The sequence below is a fragment of the Benincasa hispida genome, chromosome 9 (genome assembly GCF_009727055.1).
Source record: "Benincasa hispida cultivar B227 chromosome 9, ASM972705v1, whole genome shotgun sequence".
Taxonomy (NCBI): Eukaryota; Viridiplantae; Streptophyta; class Magnoliopsida; order Cucurbitales; family Cucurbitaceae; genus Benincasa; species Benincasa hispida.
Genome location: NC_052357.1, coordinates 21,525,762 through 21,543,305, shown reverse-complemented (window position 1 = coordinate 21,543,305; position 17,544 = coordinate 21,525,762). Strand labels below are relative to the sequence as shown.

The following is a 17,544-nucleotide window of genomic DNA, read 5'->3' as shown; positions in this document are numbered from 1 at the left end:
ACATTTAAGGCTAATAATTAGGTGTATAATAACATTTTAAAAGAATTCTAAATATAACAATATCTATCAGTGGTATCCTCTATCGTTGAGAGACTCATATCATTGATAAACTCTATCGTTGATAGACTCCTATCGATGATATAGTTTATCACTAATAAATTTCGAGAGCTGAATTTAAATTTTACTATATTTACAATTTTTTTTTTGCATTGTACTAAATATCTTAATACTTTGGGTTTGTTTGTTATTTTTGCAACTGCCCCTAAAATTTGTATTCTAACAAATTTAACGATGTATATTGCACGTGTCTTTTGAATGAAAAAATCACATGTAATGTTTGTAATAGACCTCTGATTGAAAAATGCAAACTATCTTGAGATTATATAAGATTTGAAATAATACAACTAATAACAAAAAATTTGAAAGAAAAAGTAATAAGAACTTCTTGATGCTAAAGTGAGTATGAATGTGTTAGTGACTATCAGGTTTGTGTTTCGAATCTCCCTACTCCAATTGTATTAAAAAAGAGAGAGAAAATAACTTCTTGATTAAATATATTTCGCTACAAGAAATTTTGTATTGCTTCACGGTTCGAAATAATCATATAATGTCAAAATGAGTATAGCTCTACTAACACAGTACTTGTATACCCGAATTTTAATGGATTATTTAATTAATTTCACATTCTATATTATATAATTGATTAAACAAAACTAACCACAGCATTCATATAAGGTTTTCTTTAGGGAGCTAGGGTTACAATTAGTGAAATATATTAATTTCATAAGGTTCTAAATTTTTAAAAGTTTATTGTATTTTTTTTAATCTCTTCTGTCTTGAATTTTTGAAGTATAATCATATGATTTATCCGTGAATAAAAAATCCTACCAACTACATGCTTAAGTCAGAAAATTTGAAATAGGATAGAATTTTGTGTCAATTTTGTTCACATAGACATAGGTATAAAATTATTGTTCGTCATTTTATTAATGTACGTAAATTTAATAATTCAAAAAAAAAAAAAAAAAAAAGAAAAAAGAAAAAAGAAAAAAATAACATCGCTTATATACTTTCTATGGACATTCTAAAAATATTATTTCTTTTTAATAAAAAAGATTCGATTAAAAATTCAAATTTTATTTTCTTTAAGAGTTCTGGAAAGTGAAAACCTATATAATAAAGAAGTTACAAAGAAACCAACACAATTTCCATAATAGAAATTAGGAATTAAGGGCAGAGCCACATAAAAATTAGGGGCACGTGTTTCTTGTATTTTTAATATAAATTTTTAAGTAATTATTAATAAATGCACTCATATTACCAAATCTCCTTCATGGTTTAATTGTTAAGGGATTAGATGAAGTTACATGAGACTTGAGTTTGATTTCCACTCGATCATTTTTTAACTTTGATTTTAAAGTCCTGGTCAAGAACTGTTTTTTTTTTTAAACCTCAATTTAAAATATAGTCCGTCTGCAATTTGATGGAAATAAAAGTGGGATTTTTTGTTTTAAAATTTTAAATATTAAATTAAAATATAAATTAAGTTCTAACTTTTTAGGTTGCAATTGCAAATCAGTCTCTAAAAAATTAGAAAATCAGTGGAATCCTTTTATATTATGTGGAAGTTTTTTTTCCTTCAAAATTTAGAGAAGTTTTTAATCTTAATTCTCAACATCGTTATCTTGAATAGGTAATGTTTACTTTTCTTTTCCTACGTAATTTTCGTTATATATATTAGTTTTAGAGTTGTACAAGATAATTTCTTTGTTACTCGTTAGACTATATGTATCGTATCATTGATATATAAGTTTGGAATTTTTTACCTTTTACTTTTTATATTTTTAAATCTACATAATAGTTTTTAATATTTTTATTGTGCATACTTTTGTGGAGAGAATATTTTCTGTTATGCTTATTGTGAAGACTCGATTGGGTAATCGAATGGAAGATCAATAGATGAATGATTGTCTTCTAGCCTGTATTGAAAAAGATTTATTTAATAAATTAGATACTGAAGTTATCATGGATTGATTTCAAAACATGAAAACTCGTAGAGAGCAATTATAATGTATTAAATTAGTTAATTTATGAGTTATGAATACTCTTTTACATTCATTTATAGATTTTTTTTTGCATATAGTGTCTTCTGTATAAAATTTATGGCTCCACCACCATTAAGAATAGAATGATTATCAAATGGAACTAAATAATTTATTTTAGATAAAATATCGCACTACAAATCAAATTCAGTTAACATTAAACTTGTTGAACTGTGGTACTCTTTACTCTAGAATAAGTTTTCATTTGAAAATTGGTTAAAAACATCAACATATTTTCAATCAATTATAAGTTTATGATACAAATTGATATGATTTTTTTTAAAGTAGATGATATAAAAATTCGTGAGACAAAAGTTATTCAATAGTTAATTTTTGTATAAAATTCGATATTCTTGAAATTATCGAGTTTACATATATTTTGAATTAATGTTTGACAAAATAGCGGCGAAATAACAAAATAATAATAATAAGAATAAGAATAACCAAGTTTCTTAGTTCAAATTTGTTAGAATTGAAAGTTTAGAGTCAAATTTCACTGGATGTGACAAGTATTACATATCAACTCGTTCGGTCAACTTTCAATTACATTTAACATTGATAGTGATGATTAACGAAGATGTGAGAAATGAGAGAGGTTAGGAAAGAAACAGACACCACACAAAGTACTTTCATTTCCTTTACCAAACCTTATAACTACAAGAAAAGCTATAACCACTAAATTTATATTTTCCAAGACCTTAATTTCCCAATTAGGGTTCCTTCCATTATTTTTCCTTTACACAAGGGCACAAAAACCTACCCTCCATTGAAACTCTGTATCCCCTAAATATAAGCCCTTCCAAATTTATACATAAATGGTGGCCGCCCGCCACCTTTCTTTTATAAAAACAAACCATTTCCCCTCGTTCTTCTCTAAGTTTTAACTTCTTCTTTGCCTTTACTCCGGGAGAGGCCTCCGACCACCTCGGAATCCCGAGCCACCTTACTCAATCGCGAGCAAAACTTATATGGACCCGAAATCACAACCCATCAAACCCCCATCCAACTCTGACAATACAAAGTCGAAGAAAAGCGGTGGAGCCGTGCAGATTTTCAAGGTTGCGTTCTTCATGCTCCGTCGTCGTCGGTCCAAGAAATCGAAAGCGTCTGTCGACATGGGCTCTGATAAGGGCTTGTGGCGGCGGTTGTTAGGCTCCATGCGCCCTCTCCACATCCAAGGCAATGCATCACCTCCCACTACGGCTCAGGTCGACATGCCGTTGGCTCCATCGGAATCGAAGGAAGTTTTCGAGGAAGCACTTATGCCATTGCCATCACCTTCACCTTCACCTTCACCGTCGTCATCGTCATTTTCTCATACTTCGAGGTCGTCTTCTTTTGGCACAAGCCAGTATGCTTCCGCCCCCAACCTTCAAGAACTTGACGACAATACCGAAGGCGATGATGACGAAAATGCCATCGAAAATGACAATGGAGGCGATGAGATGATCGATGCAAAGGCAGAAGAGTTCATCGCGCAATTTTACGAGCAAATGAGGCGTCAACGGCACAACTATTGAGCTGGAAATGAAGAAGAAATGTTGTATTGATCAAATATCTCTGCATGGGAGGAAGAGGTAGAGATGGAGTTTGCATGGATCTTTTTATGGATTCAATTATCATCTTATTATATTTTCTTATTCGTTTTGAGTCAAAAGAGATTAGGGCTTAAGATAGAAATATCTCATTCATCATTCCTCAAAATTGATGGCAAATTAAAAAAGAAAATAGAAAAAAGAAACACAATATTGTGTTTATTGATTTATTCGTTGTTTAGTTTTTGATGGCTCAGTGTAATTTTGAGGCTGGTTGTAATGGGTCCTCATTTTTTATATCGTATTTTAAAATATTTTTATCCTTTTAATATATGAAAATAAATTATAATTTCTAACTTATTTATCTTATTATCAATTTCTTTTGAGACGAACCTTCATGTCTATTTAATATTTGTCTTTTTTTTAATCTAAATTTTTGTCATGGGGTCCAAAGAATATGATAGGAAGAAAAGAAAGAAGAGGAAAATATTTCGTTTGTTTTAATTTTTTAGTGTTCAATGGGAGTAGGGAGATCTAAACCAAAAACCTCTTAGTTACTAATATACTTGTATGCCAATTGAATAATGCTCACTTTGACAAAATACTTCATTTGTTTTTCTATATTTTAACTAAAAAAGAATTTTAGATGTATATATACTATGAGATTATCACAAGAATTTTGAGTTTTAATGTCGGTTGGAAAAGATGAAACCAGATGTATAATGTCCATTTTTTTTAAAGCAGATCTTTAATGTCGGTTTTAAACCGACATTGTAGGTGTACCTTTAATGTCGAAGATCTGCTTAATTTTTCATCACACTTTCTATTTTCTCCCCTTTTTTTCATTTTCCTGTTCACTCTCCCCTATTTTCTTTTTCCTCTCATTCTCACACTTTCACTCACCCACAACCCACGCGACTTCGTCCTTCGGCAGCTCGTCCTCTTGTCCCCTTTATCTCCGTCCTCTCGTCCTATGGATGAGTTGCTAAAATCGATTTAGAGGTAAACAATAGTTAAAACTATCTAATAACGCACTTCAAGCCTTGAGTAATGGGCTCTTCAAGAGTGATTTTCTTTTAAACTGAAGTAGCGAGTAGAAATCAACAATGTCTTCGCAATATCCAGTCCCAAAATGGGCTTCCACGCCTTGTATAATGGGCATCGATGAAGCTGGTGGAGGCCCTATTTTAGGTTTTCTATGTTCCTATTCGTTTCGTTCCATTTCTGCCTCTTTAATTCCGCTTCGATCATCATATTTTGGGATATGATTTTGAATACTCTTTTCTTTATGAAATATCACTACATTTGATGATCTCAGGGACAATGGTGTATGGATGCTTGTACTGCGCCAGTTCATATTTGAAAGAACTTTCGTCTTTGATTTTTGCAGGTTTAGCTTCTTGCTCCTATGATTTTCTTTTAACTGTTGTTCATCATATCTCTATTTCGTTTACTTTTCTTCCAACTTGTGATGTGTTGCCTTTAGACTCAAAAACTTTGAAAGAAGAGAAGAAGGAGGAATTGTTTGAAGATTTGAAGTCTAACGAGACAATTGGATGGGCTGTTAATGTCATAGATCCTCGAGAACTTTCATCTAAAATGCTAAATAAGTCAATCTTCAGTGGTTTATAAATTCTTTCATTTGCATAAATACTTTAATTTTCACTTTACCTATTGAATTCGACGATATAGAGAAAGGAACTTAGCTGAAATCTCGTCTTTCTTGAGAAATGGTATTACATGAAATCTCGTCTGTGTTACTGGCATGATTAGATGTTTTAGTGTTTATAATTCTTTCACTTTATAGAGCTTCTTCCATTGGGGCATCAGCTGGTTGAGGTATCGTTGGGACGTAGGACGACCTAGTTTACGTGTGGGAATTATGTACAGGAAATAAACTGGGCACTCTTCTTTATTTTGAAGGTATGTTGATAGACCCCCCATATTTAGAAAATATGAAAGAAGAATTAACAAGAAAAATAGGAAGGAGGGTACAAATGTAAATGAGGAAGAGAATATAGGTAGTTAGGGGAGAATGAAGAGTGGGGACCACTATGGGGGGAAATCTGTTATTGTTGTTGCTGAATTAGTATAAAGCATAAGGTAGGGGAGAGGGATATGGATAGAATTTTCATTTTGAAGTAAGCTTACGAGCTTGTAAGGGAGGAGGTCTCGACTTCTTAGGCTAATTTGAGCAATAACAGTGAATAGATAGCCGAGTTCTTATCAATTTGGTATCAGAGACGTTCCTTCTTGGGAAGAGTATGGTGAAGAAGATGGAGGCAAAATTATTAGCAGTGGAAGAGAAACTTACCTTCCTACAAGTAGGGATGGAAAATAGAATGGATCAACGATTCGGGGAGATGCAACAAGTTACCAAGAATGTTATGGTAGATAAGATCAATGGGAGAGACATTGGAGTAGAAAATGATTCGCGCATTGGAGGTTTGGTCGAAGAAGTCGAAAACAATCAAGGAGGACGAATCGGGTTCATTTGACAAGACAGTGACGGATAGAGGGAAACAGCCGGCGAAAGAATGTGTCGAGGAGAGAAGATAGGTACCGTTGTTTGATATGAGATTGAGAAAGCTAAAAATTCCTGTATTCAAAGGTGAAATAGGGGAAGATCCGATGGGCTGGTTTCATAGGGTTGAAAGATATTTCGTGGTCAATCGTTTATCGGAGAAGGATAAAATCGAAGCAACGATACTATGTTTGGAAGGGGAAGCTCTAGAATGGCATCAATGGGAAGAGGAGAGGACGCCGATGAATACCTGGGCGAAGTTCAAGGAACAGCTCCTGCTACGCTTTCTATCGGTCAAAGAAGAAGATCGGAGAGCCTAATTCCTTACACTGAAGTAGGACGACAGTGTTTGTGCGTATCGCCGGCAGTTCGAGTAGCTATCGGGACCATTGAAGGATCTTTCAGACGAAACATTGGAAAGAAAATTCGTCAGCGGGCTGAAGGAAGATATCCAAGTCGAGATGAGAATTTCTAAACTAATTGGGCTAAAGGAGAAGATGAGGATGGCCCAGATCATGGAAGATACGAAAGAAGCCCGAAGAAAGAAATGGGTGGAGGCGGCCCAAGCCCATCAAATTCCACTGGTACATCTTCAAACTCGAGCCTGAATAACACCACGGGTCAAACCGGCCATAGCCCGAACCAACATGCACAAACGACAGCTCGAACAATTTCTCTCAACCCGACCTGCAGTGGAGGTACGTCTTCTAACTCGGTCACACTGAAGGATGTAAATGAGAGGTCGTTCACGGCCGATGCGTTCAAACGGCTGTTCGACAGCGAGATGCAGAATCGGAGGGATAAGGGACTCTAATATCGTTGTGATGAGAAGTATACCCTGAGGCATCGTTGCAAGAGAAAAGAATTGAGCATTCTGTTGTACCATGACGATGAAGGGGATGAAGAGACGAACTACGTAGGAAAGGAACTAGGCAAAGTTGATATTCTAGCGGCCACTACTCTGAAATCCATGGTAGTTGAGACTACCGAGTACGAAATGGCGAAGCTTTCCTTCAATTCTTTGGCAAGAATTGACTCGCCTCGAACAATTAAGGTCAAAGGGGCTATCGAGGATAAGGACGTTGTCGTCCTCCTCGACAACGAAGCATCCCACAACTTCATTGACAGAGAGTTGGTAACGACTCTGAAATTACCGCAAACGCCCATGACAAGCTATAGAATTATGTTGGGAACAGGAACCTGGGGCTGGAATGGTGAACGTCAGACCATACAAGTACCTTCAGTTCCAGAAAGATGAGATCGAGAAATTGGTAGAAGAACTGCTCACCGCTGGGATTATCTAACCAAGTGTAAGCCCGTTCTCCAGCCCTGTGTTTTTAGTTAAAAAGAAGGATGGGAGCTGGCGATTTTGTGTTGACTACAGAGCCTTGAACTAAGCCTCGATACCGGATAACTTCTCCATTCCGATGGTTGATGAACTTTTTGATGAATTAGCCGGAGCACAAATATTCTCTAAAATCGACTTAAAATCCGGCTACCATCAAATTCGAGTGGCACCCTCAGACGTCCATAAAACAACATTCTGCACTCATGAAGGCCACTACGAGTTTCTAGTCATGCCATTCGGATTAAGGAACACCCCATTAACGTTGCAATTGGTAATGAACAAACTCTTACACCCATATTTACGAAAATTTGTATTAGTGTTCTTCGATGATATCTTAATTTACAGTTCTTCACTATGTGATCATGGGCACCATTTGTCCTTGGTGTTGCAAGCGTTGGAAGATAATCAGTTTATGGCCAACCTCAAGAAATGTACCTTCGTGGCCAATCAGATCGACTACTTGGGCCACATAATATCAGCTGAAGAAGTGGCTGCTGATCCCTCGAAGGTTGAGGCTATGCTACAATGGCCCACCCCGACCACGGTGAAACAATTAAGGGGATTTTTGGGGCTGACCGGATACTATAGCAAGTTTATAGTTCACTACGGTTCCATTGCCTTCCCATTAACACATAGCTTAAGAAGGATAAGTTACAATGGAACGAGGAAGCACAAGAGGCTTTTGGAGACATTGAAGCAAAGAATGGCTCAACTCCCACCCTCAAGCTCCCTGATTTCAACCAAGTATTCATAGTAGACACGGACGCGTCAGGAGTAGGAGTTGGGGCAGTATTGATGCAAGAAGAACGACCAGCAGCCTACTTCAGCAAAGCTCTCCCACCAACGCATTGCCTCAAAGCCGCATATGAACAAGAACTAATTTCCATAGTCATGGCTGTGTAGAAATGGAGGCCCTATCTCTTGGGGAGGAAGTTCATCGTGTGGACGGATAAAAAGAGCCTTAATTTTTTGTTGGAACAATGCATCATCGCGGGAAAGTATCAGAAATGGGTGGCCAAGTTGATCGGGTATGAATTTGATATCGAATACAAGAGGGGGCTGGAAAACTCAGCTGCCGATGCCCTGTCTAGATTGCCTACCATGATGGAAATGACGATGCTAAGCGTGTTTAATTCACTTAATCTAGCAGTATTCGCTAGTCAAGTCGAGTAAGACCCGGAGCTAAAAGGTGTTTGGGACAATATTCGATTGGGACAGCTGCACCCCCAAGGTTATTCACTTCAAGGAGACCTTCTGCTATACAAGCAGCGCATTGCATTGCCACCACGATTACCAACCATACCCTTGCTGCTACAAGAATTCCACAATAATCCAATTGGAGGACACAATGGGGTAGTTAAAATGTACCAACGGCTGAAGAAAGAGTTTTTCTGGAAAGGTATGAAGGCACGGGTAAGAGCCTTTGTAGGAGACTGCTCGGTTTTTCAGCAAGCCAAATATTTATCACTAGCCCCCGCCGGATTACTACACCCACTGCCTATACCAGAGCTAACTTGGGAAGATATCAATATGGATTTATCGATGGCTTGCCAAAGTTTGAAGGATATAACTCCATTTTGGTGGTGGTTGACCAACTGTCTAAGTATGCACATTTCCTTGCCCTCTGCCATCCATACACCGCAGCAACCGTAGCTGGAATATTCCTACGAGAAATTGTACAACTACATGGAGTTGCTCGGAGCATAATATCGGATAGAGACAAGATATTCACTAGCCTATTCTGGGAGGAGCTATTCAAGATAATGGGGACTCAGCTTAAAAGAAGCACATCATACCATCCACAAACGGATGGGCAAACGGAAGTAGTCAATCGAGAATTGGAAGCATATCTCCGCTGTTTCACCATAGAAACACCATCACAGTGGTCTAAATGGTTGGCATGGGCTGAGTAAAATTACAACACATCATATCATACAGCCATCAAGCGGACACCTTATGAAGTAATATATGGTCGACCGATACCCCCACTAGTCTATTATGAGCATGGGAGCGTGATAGTAGGAGAAATGGATGTGCTACTGAAAAATAAAGATGAAATGCTCAAACAATTGAAGAGTACACTAGAAGCAACCCAACAACGAATGAAGGCCCTAGCAGATTCTAAACGACGGGAAGTAAATTTTGAAGTTTCGGATTGGGTATACATCAGACTCAAACCATACCGCCAAAGCTCTCTACTAGTGCACAAGCATCCGAAGTTGGCTCCACGCTACATTGGCCCTTTTCAAATCATCCAAAGGATTGGACCAGTAGCATATAAACTAGACCTACCCCCCGATGTAAGCATACACCCCATACTACATGTTTCATAATTGAGGAAGGTCGTAGGCACCTTACTACCGAGAATCACTGCACCACCAGCCTGGCAATTAGGAAAGGAACACAAACTCAAACCAATAGCAGTTTTGGGGATTCGGAAGATCGGCACCACCATATCATCACCCAATGATTTCGAAGTACTCATCCAATGGAAAGACTTACAGATCGAAGATGCAACATGGGAAGAAGGAGCATAGATAGTTGAACAATTTTCAGACTTTCACCTTGAAGACAAGGTGGTGCTTTGGGGGGAGGGTAATGATAGACCCCCCATATTTAGAAAATATGAAAGAAGAATTAACAAGAAAAATAGGAAGGGGCTACAAATGTAAATGAGGAAGAGAATATAGGTAGTTAGGGGAGAATGAAGAGTGGGGACCACTATGGGGAAAAATCTGTTATTGTTATTGCTGAATTAGTATAAAGCATGAGGTAGGGGAGAGGGTAGGGATAGAAGTTTCATTTTGAATTAAGCTTGCGAGCTTGTAAGGGAGGAGGTCTCGGCTTCTTAGGCTAATTTGAGCCAAAAAAGTGAATAGATAACTGAGTTCTTATCATATGCGTTATAGCATTGGTGACTGAAGCTTTGCTCAGTGTGCACTACTTTTTGTGAAAAGAGTTAATTTTTTCAGTATACTGAAAATATTTCCATAATTCTCACAACTCATCAAGAGAAGAAACAAAGAAACAAAGAGTGAATACTCATCATACTTCTATTTTGAAGTTTAAACATGATAACAAATAAGACACAAGTTTTAAGAGTTAGAAAGTGGAATATGAGATATGTTTATCATCATAATAGTACTATTCCCCATTGTAGAGTATTGTATCTTTCAAAAGAAGATTCATTTCCAGTACCATTATTATTATCAATTTCTTCAGTTTCTCAGATGTATATTTTCTCCAGTATAGGTACAAATGTTGTTTATATTGCAACTGGTAATAAAGAGAAAGGTGTGTGGCTGTAGCAGCTGAAAATAGGCTTCTGGTATATCAACTTCTATCAGATTGGAAAAGGTAAACCATAAATGGCCTACCAATGAAGAAAATTACTTGTAAATTGCACAATATTATCAGCAAAATGTTTTAGTTTAGAGTTGGTGACTGTCCCACTTTTATTGTACAATAGTTGGACTTCCAACCAGTTTGGGTCCGTTCCTGATGTCTACTTCTTGATACACTTGTTCATTTTGTTGTTTTCGGTTTTACTTACTTGCACTTTGACAGATCTTATGGAACAATTGTCTCTTTCTAAACACTTGGTTATCAAGAAACTCACAAGATTGTAGTATTCTAGGTAGGTGGCCTTGGCATCCATAACGTTGGAACCTATTTTTCAAAATTCTGTGTTACAAGGCCACACTATTTTTCATCAACTCCACTTCTCATAAATCATCAAATATCATAATCTGATTTGAGGTGAAAATTAGATGCCAAAACTTCTGATACTTCCCTGACGCAGTCTCATAAACTTAGAAGTGTCACAAACTTAAATTTGACTTTGTTATTAAGATCTTTTGATTATATTCACAGTGACATCATATATATATTATTTATATGCTTGATTTACAAGGAGTCAGACAAATTGGATGAAGGTGGGGCAACGACTGGAAGTGGTAAAAAACAATTAAAACTAAGCAATCTTGGTATCACTACATCAAAGAGAAAGAGTGAAGAAATTGAATCAAATGCCAAAGGACGGTGCAAGTTTTTCTAGGCTAGATAGGAAGATTGCATTAGACATATTTTAAGAAGGTTGACAAGTAGAAAAGGTACACCCAACAAGAAAAGGACTTCATTAAAACATTAATAACAAATACAAGGTAATATTTATAAGATTCTTATCTTAAAAATCTATCTGTTCTAAAGTTTAGATTCAGTGTTAGAATGCTATGACTATCCTGCAGTCATAGTTTAGTTGTTTATCAATTTTATTCAGTGGTTGATGGTAGTGGAACTTCTTAAGCATCCTATAGTAGTTTATATTTATGCATTATTTGTCTAAATGAATGTGGTTGCACTATGGAAGCATGTGGGTTATTCATGCATTGTGGGTTAGGTTAATTCTTTATTATCATCATCGAATCTTTTGTTATCTCTTGTTTAACCATTTATTGTGCTTCTTCATCAATTTGAATCTAATTCGTCCTTGGTTGAAGTCTTGTATCCGTTTGGTGTGCTTTTTAGTTGCTTGAAGTTTTGGTGTTGCTTTAGGGGACTTTTTACTTTTAGTTATATGGATAGTGTAAAATTTTTTAGTTGGAGATGCTAATTTCCTCCTTTCCTCTTTCATATGCTTATTCTTATGTTTTGACATATTTTGAGTTTTTATTATGTGATTCGAGCTTTTGTGTGGTCGCTTATAATAAGAACATGATATATCGACCATCTTCGCAAATTCCTATGAAGACTTGAAATCAAAGATTTGAGAATTTATGTACGTACGTATATGTGTGCAGAAATGTAATTATTTAAATGTTGATTGTTTAAATGATGTCTTAACCTTCTATGTGGTTACATAGCTCCCTAACTTGAATTTCATAAATTCTTTTGTGTGGGGTAGTTGAATTCTTATTGTATGTTGTTTACCTATTTTTCTGTGCTTGCAGGAAGCCATGCTTTCGATTTGGATCAAATCTGTGGTAGATGGTGGAGAGAACATAACGAAGGAGCAATTGAAAGACTATTTGGAAATCAATCTATTTGGAGAACATACAAGTTTTAGTTTGTATTCTATAGTTTAAAAGTAAATTCTTGCTCTTTTTTGATACACCAATAAAAGTTGTTTGGATCTAACAAAATTTTAATTTTAATATGTAAACCTTATGAGTTTTAATAATTTGTTGATTATCTTGGTTTTAGAGTTAAATTAACATCCAATTCCTCTTTTGTGACTTATTATTATGGATTTGTGAAAGCAATTAAGAATTTATTTTGTGCATGTACAGGTTGATTGCCTTGGATTTAGGGACATGTCATTTTTAACTTTTTGACCAACATTAAAACTGGATTGGACAATGGGATTAAAAAAATGGACAATAATTGAAAAAAACGAACAATAATTCTGGGCTTTCATGTCGGTTTGAAACTGACATTAAAAGGCTTTAATGTCGGCTAGAATTCTTGTATTGTATATTATCTTTTAGAATGATTGTAATAAAAAGCACACACCAAGTGCAAAATTGCATTTAAGTAGGGGAGAGGAGGGTATTTACAAGTTTTAGTTTGTATTCTATAGTTTAAAAATAAGTTCTTACTCTTTTTTGATACACCAATAAAAGTTGTTTGGATCCAACAAAATTTTAATTTTGCTATGTAACCCTTATGAGTTTTAGTAATTTGTTGATTACCTTGGTTTTAGAGTTAAATTATCATCCAATTCCTATTTTGTGACTTATTATTATGGATTTGTGAAAGCAATTAAGAATTTATTTTGTGAATGTATAGGTTGATTACCTTGGTTTTAGAGACATGTCGTTTTTAACATTTTGGCCGACATTAAAAAAGGATTGGACAATGGCATTTAAAAAAATGGACAATAATTGAAAAAACGAACAATAATTCTGGGCTTTCATGTCGGTTTGAAATTGACATTAAAAGGCTTTAATGTCGACTGGAATTCTTGTAGTGTATATTATCTTTTAGAATGGTGGTAATGAAAAGCACACACCAACTGCAAAATTGCATTTAAATGGGGGGGGGGGTGGTATTTACAAGTTTTAGTTTGTATTCTATAGTTTAAAAGTAAGTTCTTGCTCTTTTTTGATATACCAATAAAAGTTGTTTGGATCTAACAAAATTTTAATTTTGCTATGTAACCCTTATGGGTTTTAGTAATTTGTTTGTTACCTTGGTTTTAGAGTTAAATTATCATCCAATTTCTCTTTTGTGACTTATTATTATGGATTTGTGAAAGCAATTAAGAATTTATTTTGTGAATGTACAGGTTGATTACCTTGGTTTTAGGGACATGTCGTTTTTAACTTTTTGACCGACATTAAAAATGGATTGGACAATGGCATTTAAAAAAAGGGACAATAATTGAAAAAAACGAACAATAATTCTGGGCTTTCATGTCGGTTTGAAACTGATATTAAAAGGCTTTAATGTCGACTGGAATTCTTGTAGTGTATATTATCTTTTAGAATGGTTGTAATAAAAAGCACATACCAAGTGCAAAATTACATTTAAGTAGGGGCTAACAAGAAGAATGCTAGATTTTATCTTTCCATTTGTAAAAAGAGAAAATCAACATTCATTTGTAAAAATGACAAAACGAATTAAAAATAAAAATAAATGAATTTATAAAAGTCTAAACTACCCTTAACTATACAAATGAGATTGTAATTGACTTATTAAGAAATATTCGTAATTATATTGTAATTAAAACAAACATCTAAAGACTATCGACTGACCATGCTCTGAGCACTGCATTGACCTCCTGTCCAACCAAGTTGCCGCCATTTTCCTCTTTAAAATCGGTTCCTCCATCAAGGTGACACCTCCAACTTGAATTATGTCTTCATCCCTTGCTCTATTGGACTTGTTCCCCCTCCTTCCACTAATACTTCACCATTAGCTTCGACTTTTGCTCCTTCTCCACTGGTAGGGTTGGCAATGGGGTCGGGACGAGGCGGGGGGAAACTCCCCATCCCTGTCCCCACGGGGGGTATGTCCCCCCATCCCCGCCGAGGAAACGAGTCCCTGCGGGACTATATATATATATATATATATATTAAAAAATAAAAAATTTAATCAGGGACGGGAATGGGGCGGGGATATCTTCGCCCCCTCAACCAGGGACCCGGTTAGAATCCCCGGTTTGACCCCCATCCCCAATCAAATCGGAGATTTTCCACCCTAATCGGGGTGGGGACCCGACCCTATGAGGATTTTTACCAACCCTATCTACTTGCTTCATTTATTGCTCCTTCGGTGCCACTAGTGATCACCCCAATTCCACTTTATCTATCTCAACTCCTCCAACACAGGCTTCGTTGCCGACTTCAACTTCTAACAATGGTGTTGCCGTGAATAGAATCATTATCTCTAAATCTATCATTGCAACCATAATTTCCTCCACTCTACTACTTTAAATGTGATTAGTCTATCTTCACTCTTCGCTCTAAATTTTTCAAACCAATTAAAGAATATGATATTTGATTCTATAAAATTTTCAAACTAGTTAAAAAATCAAAATGCAAAAACATAAAATATGTTGAAAAAAGATTTAAAAAATCAAAACAAACAAATAAATTGATATTCGAAAAAAATAGTTTAGTTTTAATATTTGAGAAAAATTAACAATATGATTTGATGATTTAAAACAGGGGATATATTTTAGGAGAAAATAAAGATGTATGCTAAAAGAAACATGCAAAGGAAAAAATTAGTCATACTGTAATTCGAATGAGGGTTTTGTAGTCATAAAAGGTTTTTTGAAAGTTTTTTGCGATACTTCCGACGAGATATTTACGTGTCCTACAAATACATTGTAATTAATCTCCAAACTACACCCAATAAATACACTAAACTTAAAAACAAATACACTACAATTGAAAATCGATTGACCAAACCATCTAAATCGCTTTTGAACTTACCCAAAATGTTGGTACAATACTTTTTCTTGTTCTAGATCCAAAATATCAATTTAGAAAGTGAGGGTTGGACTGATAAAAACCTTATCTAAGTAATTGCATTCATGAAGAAAGAAACTTATTTAGATTGAAGTATGAAAATCCCAATTAAAAATTGTCAATTAAAATTACTAACCAATTATGATGTGGTGTTGATATCAATCGTGGAGAACTCATGAACAGAAGAGAAACAAGCAATATTCGACGATGGTACATCCTTCCTTGATTGAATCTATCAAGATGGGATTAAGACCCTTAAGGTAAACTGGTTAATACCAAAACTGTCTACATGCTTGGCCTACTTTTTTACAATGACTTGATAGGAATCACTCTGGAAATAAGAGATTTTGCAACTTGAACTCTTGGTTAATGGTCGATCAAGTCGAGTGTTTCATCTATGCACCAGTAGATTTGATCGATTAAATCAAGCCTCCAAAGTAGACTTGTCGTCGATTGAGAATACAAAATAAAATCAGTACAAAAAGATGAAAATTGAAAAAGTTGTGTTTGAACTTTAATAAATCGAAAGTCATGATAGTGGTTGTTTTCATTCCACTTATCATTGAATAAAACTCTTAATCGTTGAACAACCATAACAAGAAAACGATCAATACAGAGGAATACAGAGGATGAAGAAAGTTAGGGCTACGTGTTGTATTTTAATATTTTATGTTTGAAAAAAAAAGATAATAGATATAACAATTTAAAACCCGTAAATCTTAATCAAGAATAATAAAAAGTATAACAAAAATAAAAAATCTCAGTTACGACAATTAATATAATATGATATTTTAAATTTCAAAACATGATTTGAAAATAAGTTGATGTATAAGATTAAAAAATTCAAAAGAACTATTAATTCTGATTCAAAAATTCAACTTGAAATGATTATCTTAATTCACGTTGAAAGTCTGCTGGGATATATAGTTGAACAATTAATTACACCGCAATTAAAAGAGATGATGAGGGCATTTTAGAATTTCAGAAAATTAGACTCACGTGACATTCATATGTTTTGCTATAATTCAAAAGCATCCCACCTTTTACTATTTTTCTAAATGGCAGTAATTATACTGCTATATACCTGATTATTTCTTTAATTTAACTAATTTAATATATGAGACAGAGGCCCAATTATATCATTGGGCCAAGATTGAGCTACATGATGCGTTATTTTATGATGTGGAATTATGGATGAAATGCCATGATGAAAATGAGTTGAGCAATCAAGTTTTCTCAGTGGAATCCAAGTGTAAACCCCACTGAGTTTCCTGGTAAGTTCAGGGTTGAATTCAGGGACTTGGGAAAACAGGTTGCGGTGGTAATTTTTCAGAAGACTTTGCGGTAACCGGTAACTCAAATAGTTGTTGGTTTTGTTTGTTGCGGTAATGAAAATAAACAAATGCGGCAGAGTTCGAAAAGAGTTGATAAAACGAAAGATACGATGAGTATGCGGTGAACAGGTTGAGAAGGATTTCGGCTAACATTTCCTAGGATGCGTTCATGCTATGCGATCATGCAATACACATATAATAGTAAACCATCTCTCGATGCGAATGTTATGGCTTCTAATGCTAGAACGCATGCGATATATGTGATAAGTCTATAGAAGCTACATATAAGCCTCTATTCTCATTTATGCGATGACAAAATGACACACACAAAAATAAGGCGACCACATAATATCATTCCTATCTCTAGGATGCATGCGATGCAGGTTGGCAAACAGAGCTTATCTTTAAGTCCCTATCTTTTGTTTATGCAGTTCAAATCTTGCTCTCTCGAGTCTAAATTCTAACCTAGCTTTCTCAAGTCTTAGGTTCCTTCTTTAGACTCTCTTGAGTAGCTCTAAAGGAATGTTTGGCACAACATAAAATAAGATAATCGCAAGCAATGAAAATCCTAGGTCATGTTAGCTTAGTTCTTCTCGACCCATTCGACAAGTTTAGCTACTCATGCGTGCTAAGAGAGTGAACAATATAGAATAAGAACTTCCATTGTATAAATATAAAGATGAAGTACAAAATAACAATGCAAAAAGAGAATAAAGAGCCTGGTA

At 35.2% G+C, this 17,544-nt stretch overlaps 2 protein-coding genes across 2 annotated transcripts; both read left to right on the top strand.

Annotated features, from left to right (window-relative positions):
- The first annotated feature begins 3,050 nt into the window (after positions 1 to 3,050).
- Positions 3,051 to 3,665, top strand: LOC120084438. Its single transcript, XM_039040216.1, has one exon. It carries the CDS (start codon positions 3,071 to 3,073, stop codon positions 3,620 to 3,622), a length of 552 nt encoding a protein of 183 aa, XP_038896144.1. The 5' UTR covers positions 3,051 to 3,070; the 3' UTR covers positions 3,623 to 3,665.
- A 1,078-nt stretch (positions 3,666 to 4,743) lies between these two features.
- Positions 4,744 to 6,135, top strand: LOC120084615. Its single transcript, XM_039040422.1, has 3 exons — positions 4,744 to 4,828; positions 5,028 to 5,261; positions 5,879 to 6,135. The coding sequence occupies exons 1-3, from the start codon at positions 4,744 to 4,746 to the stop codon at positions 6,133 to 6,135; spliced, it is 576 nt and encodes a 191-aa protein (XP_038896350.1).
- Positions 6,136 to 17,544: the final 11,409 nt, after the last annotated feature.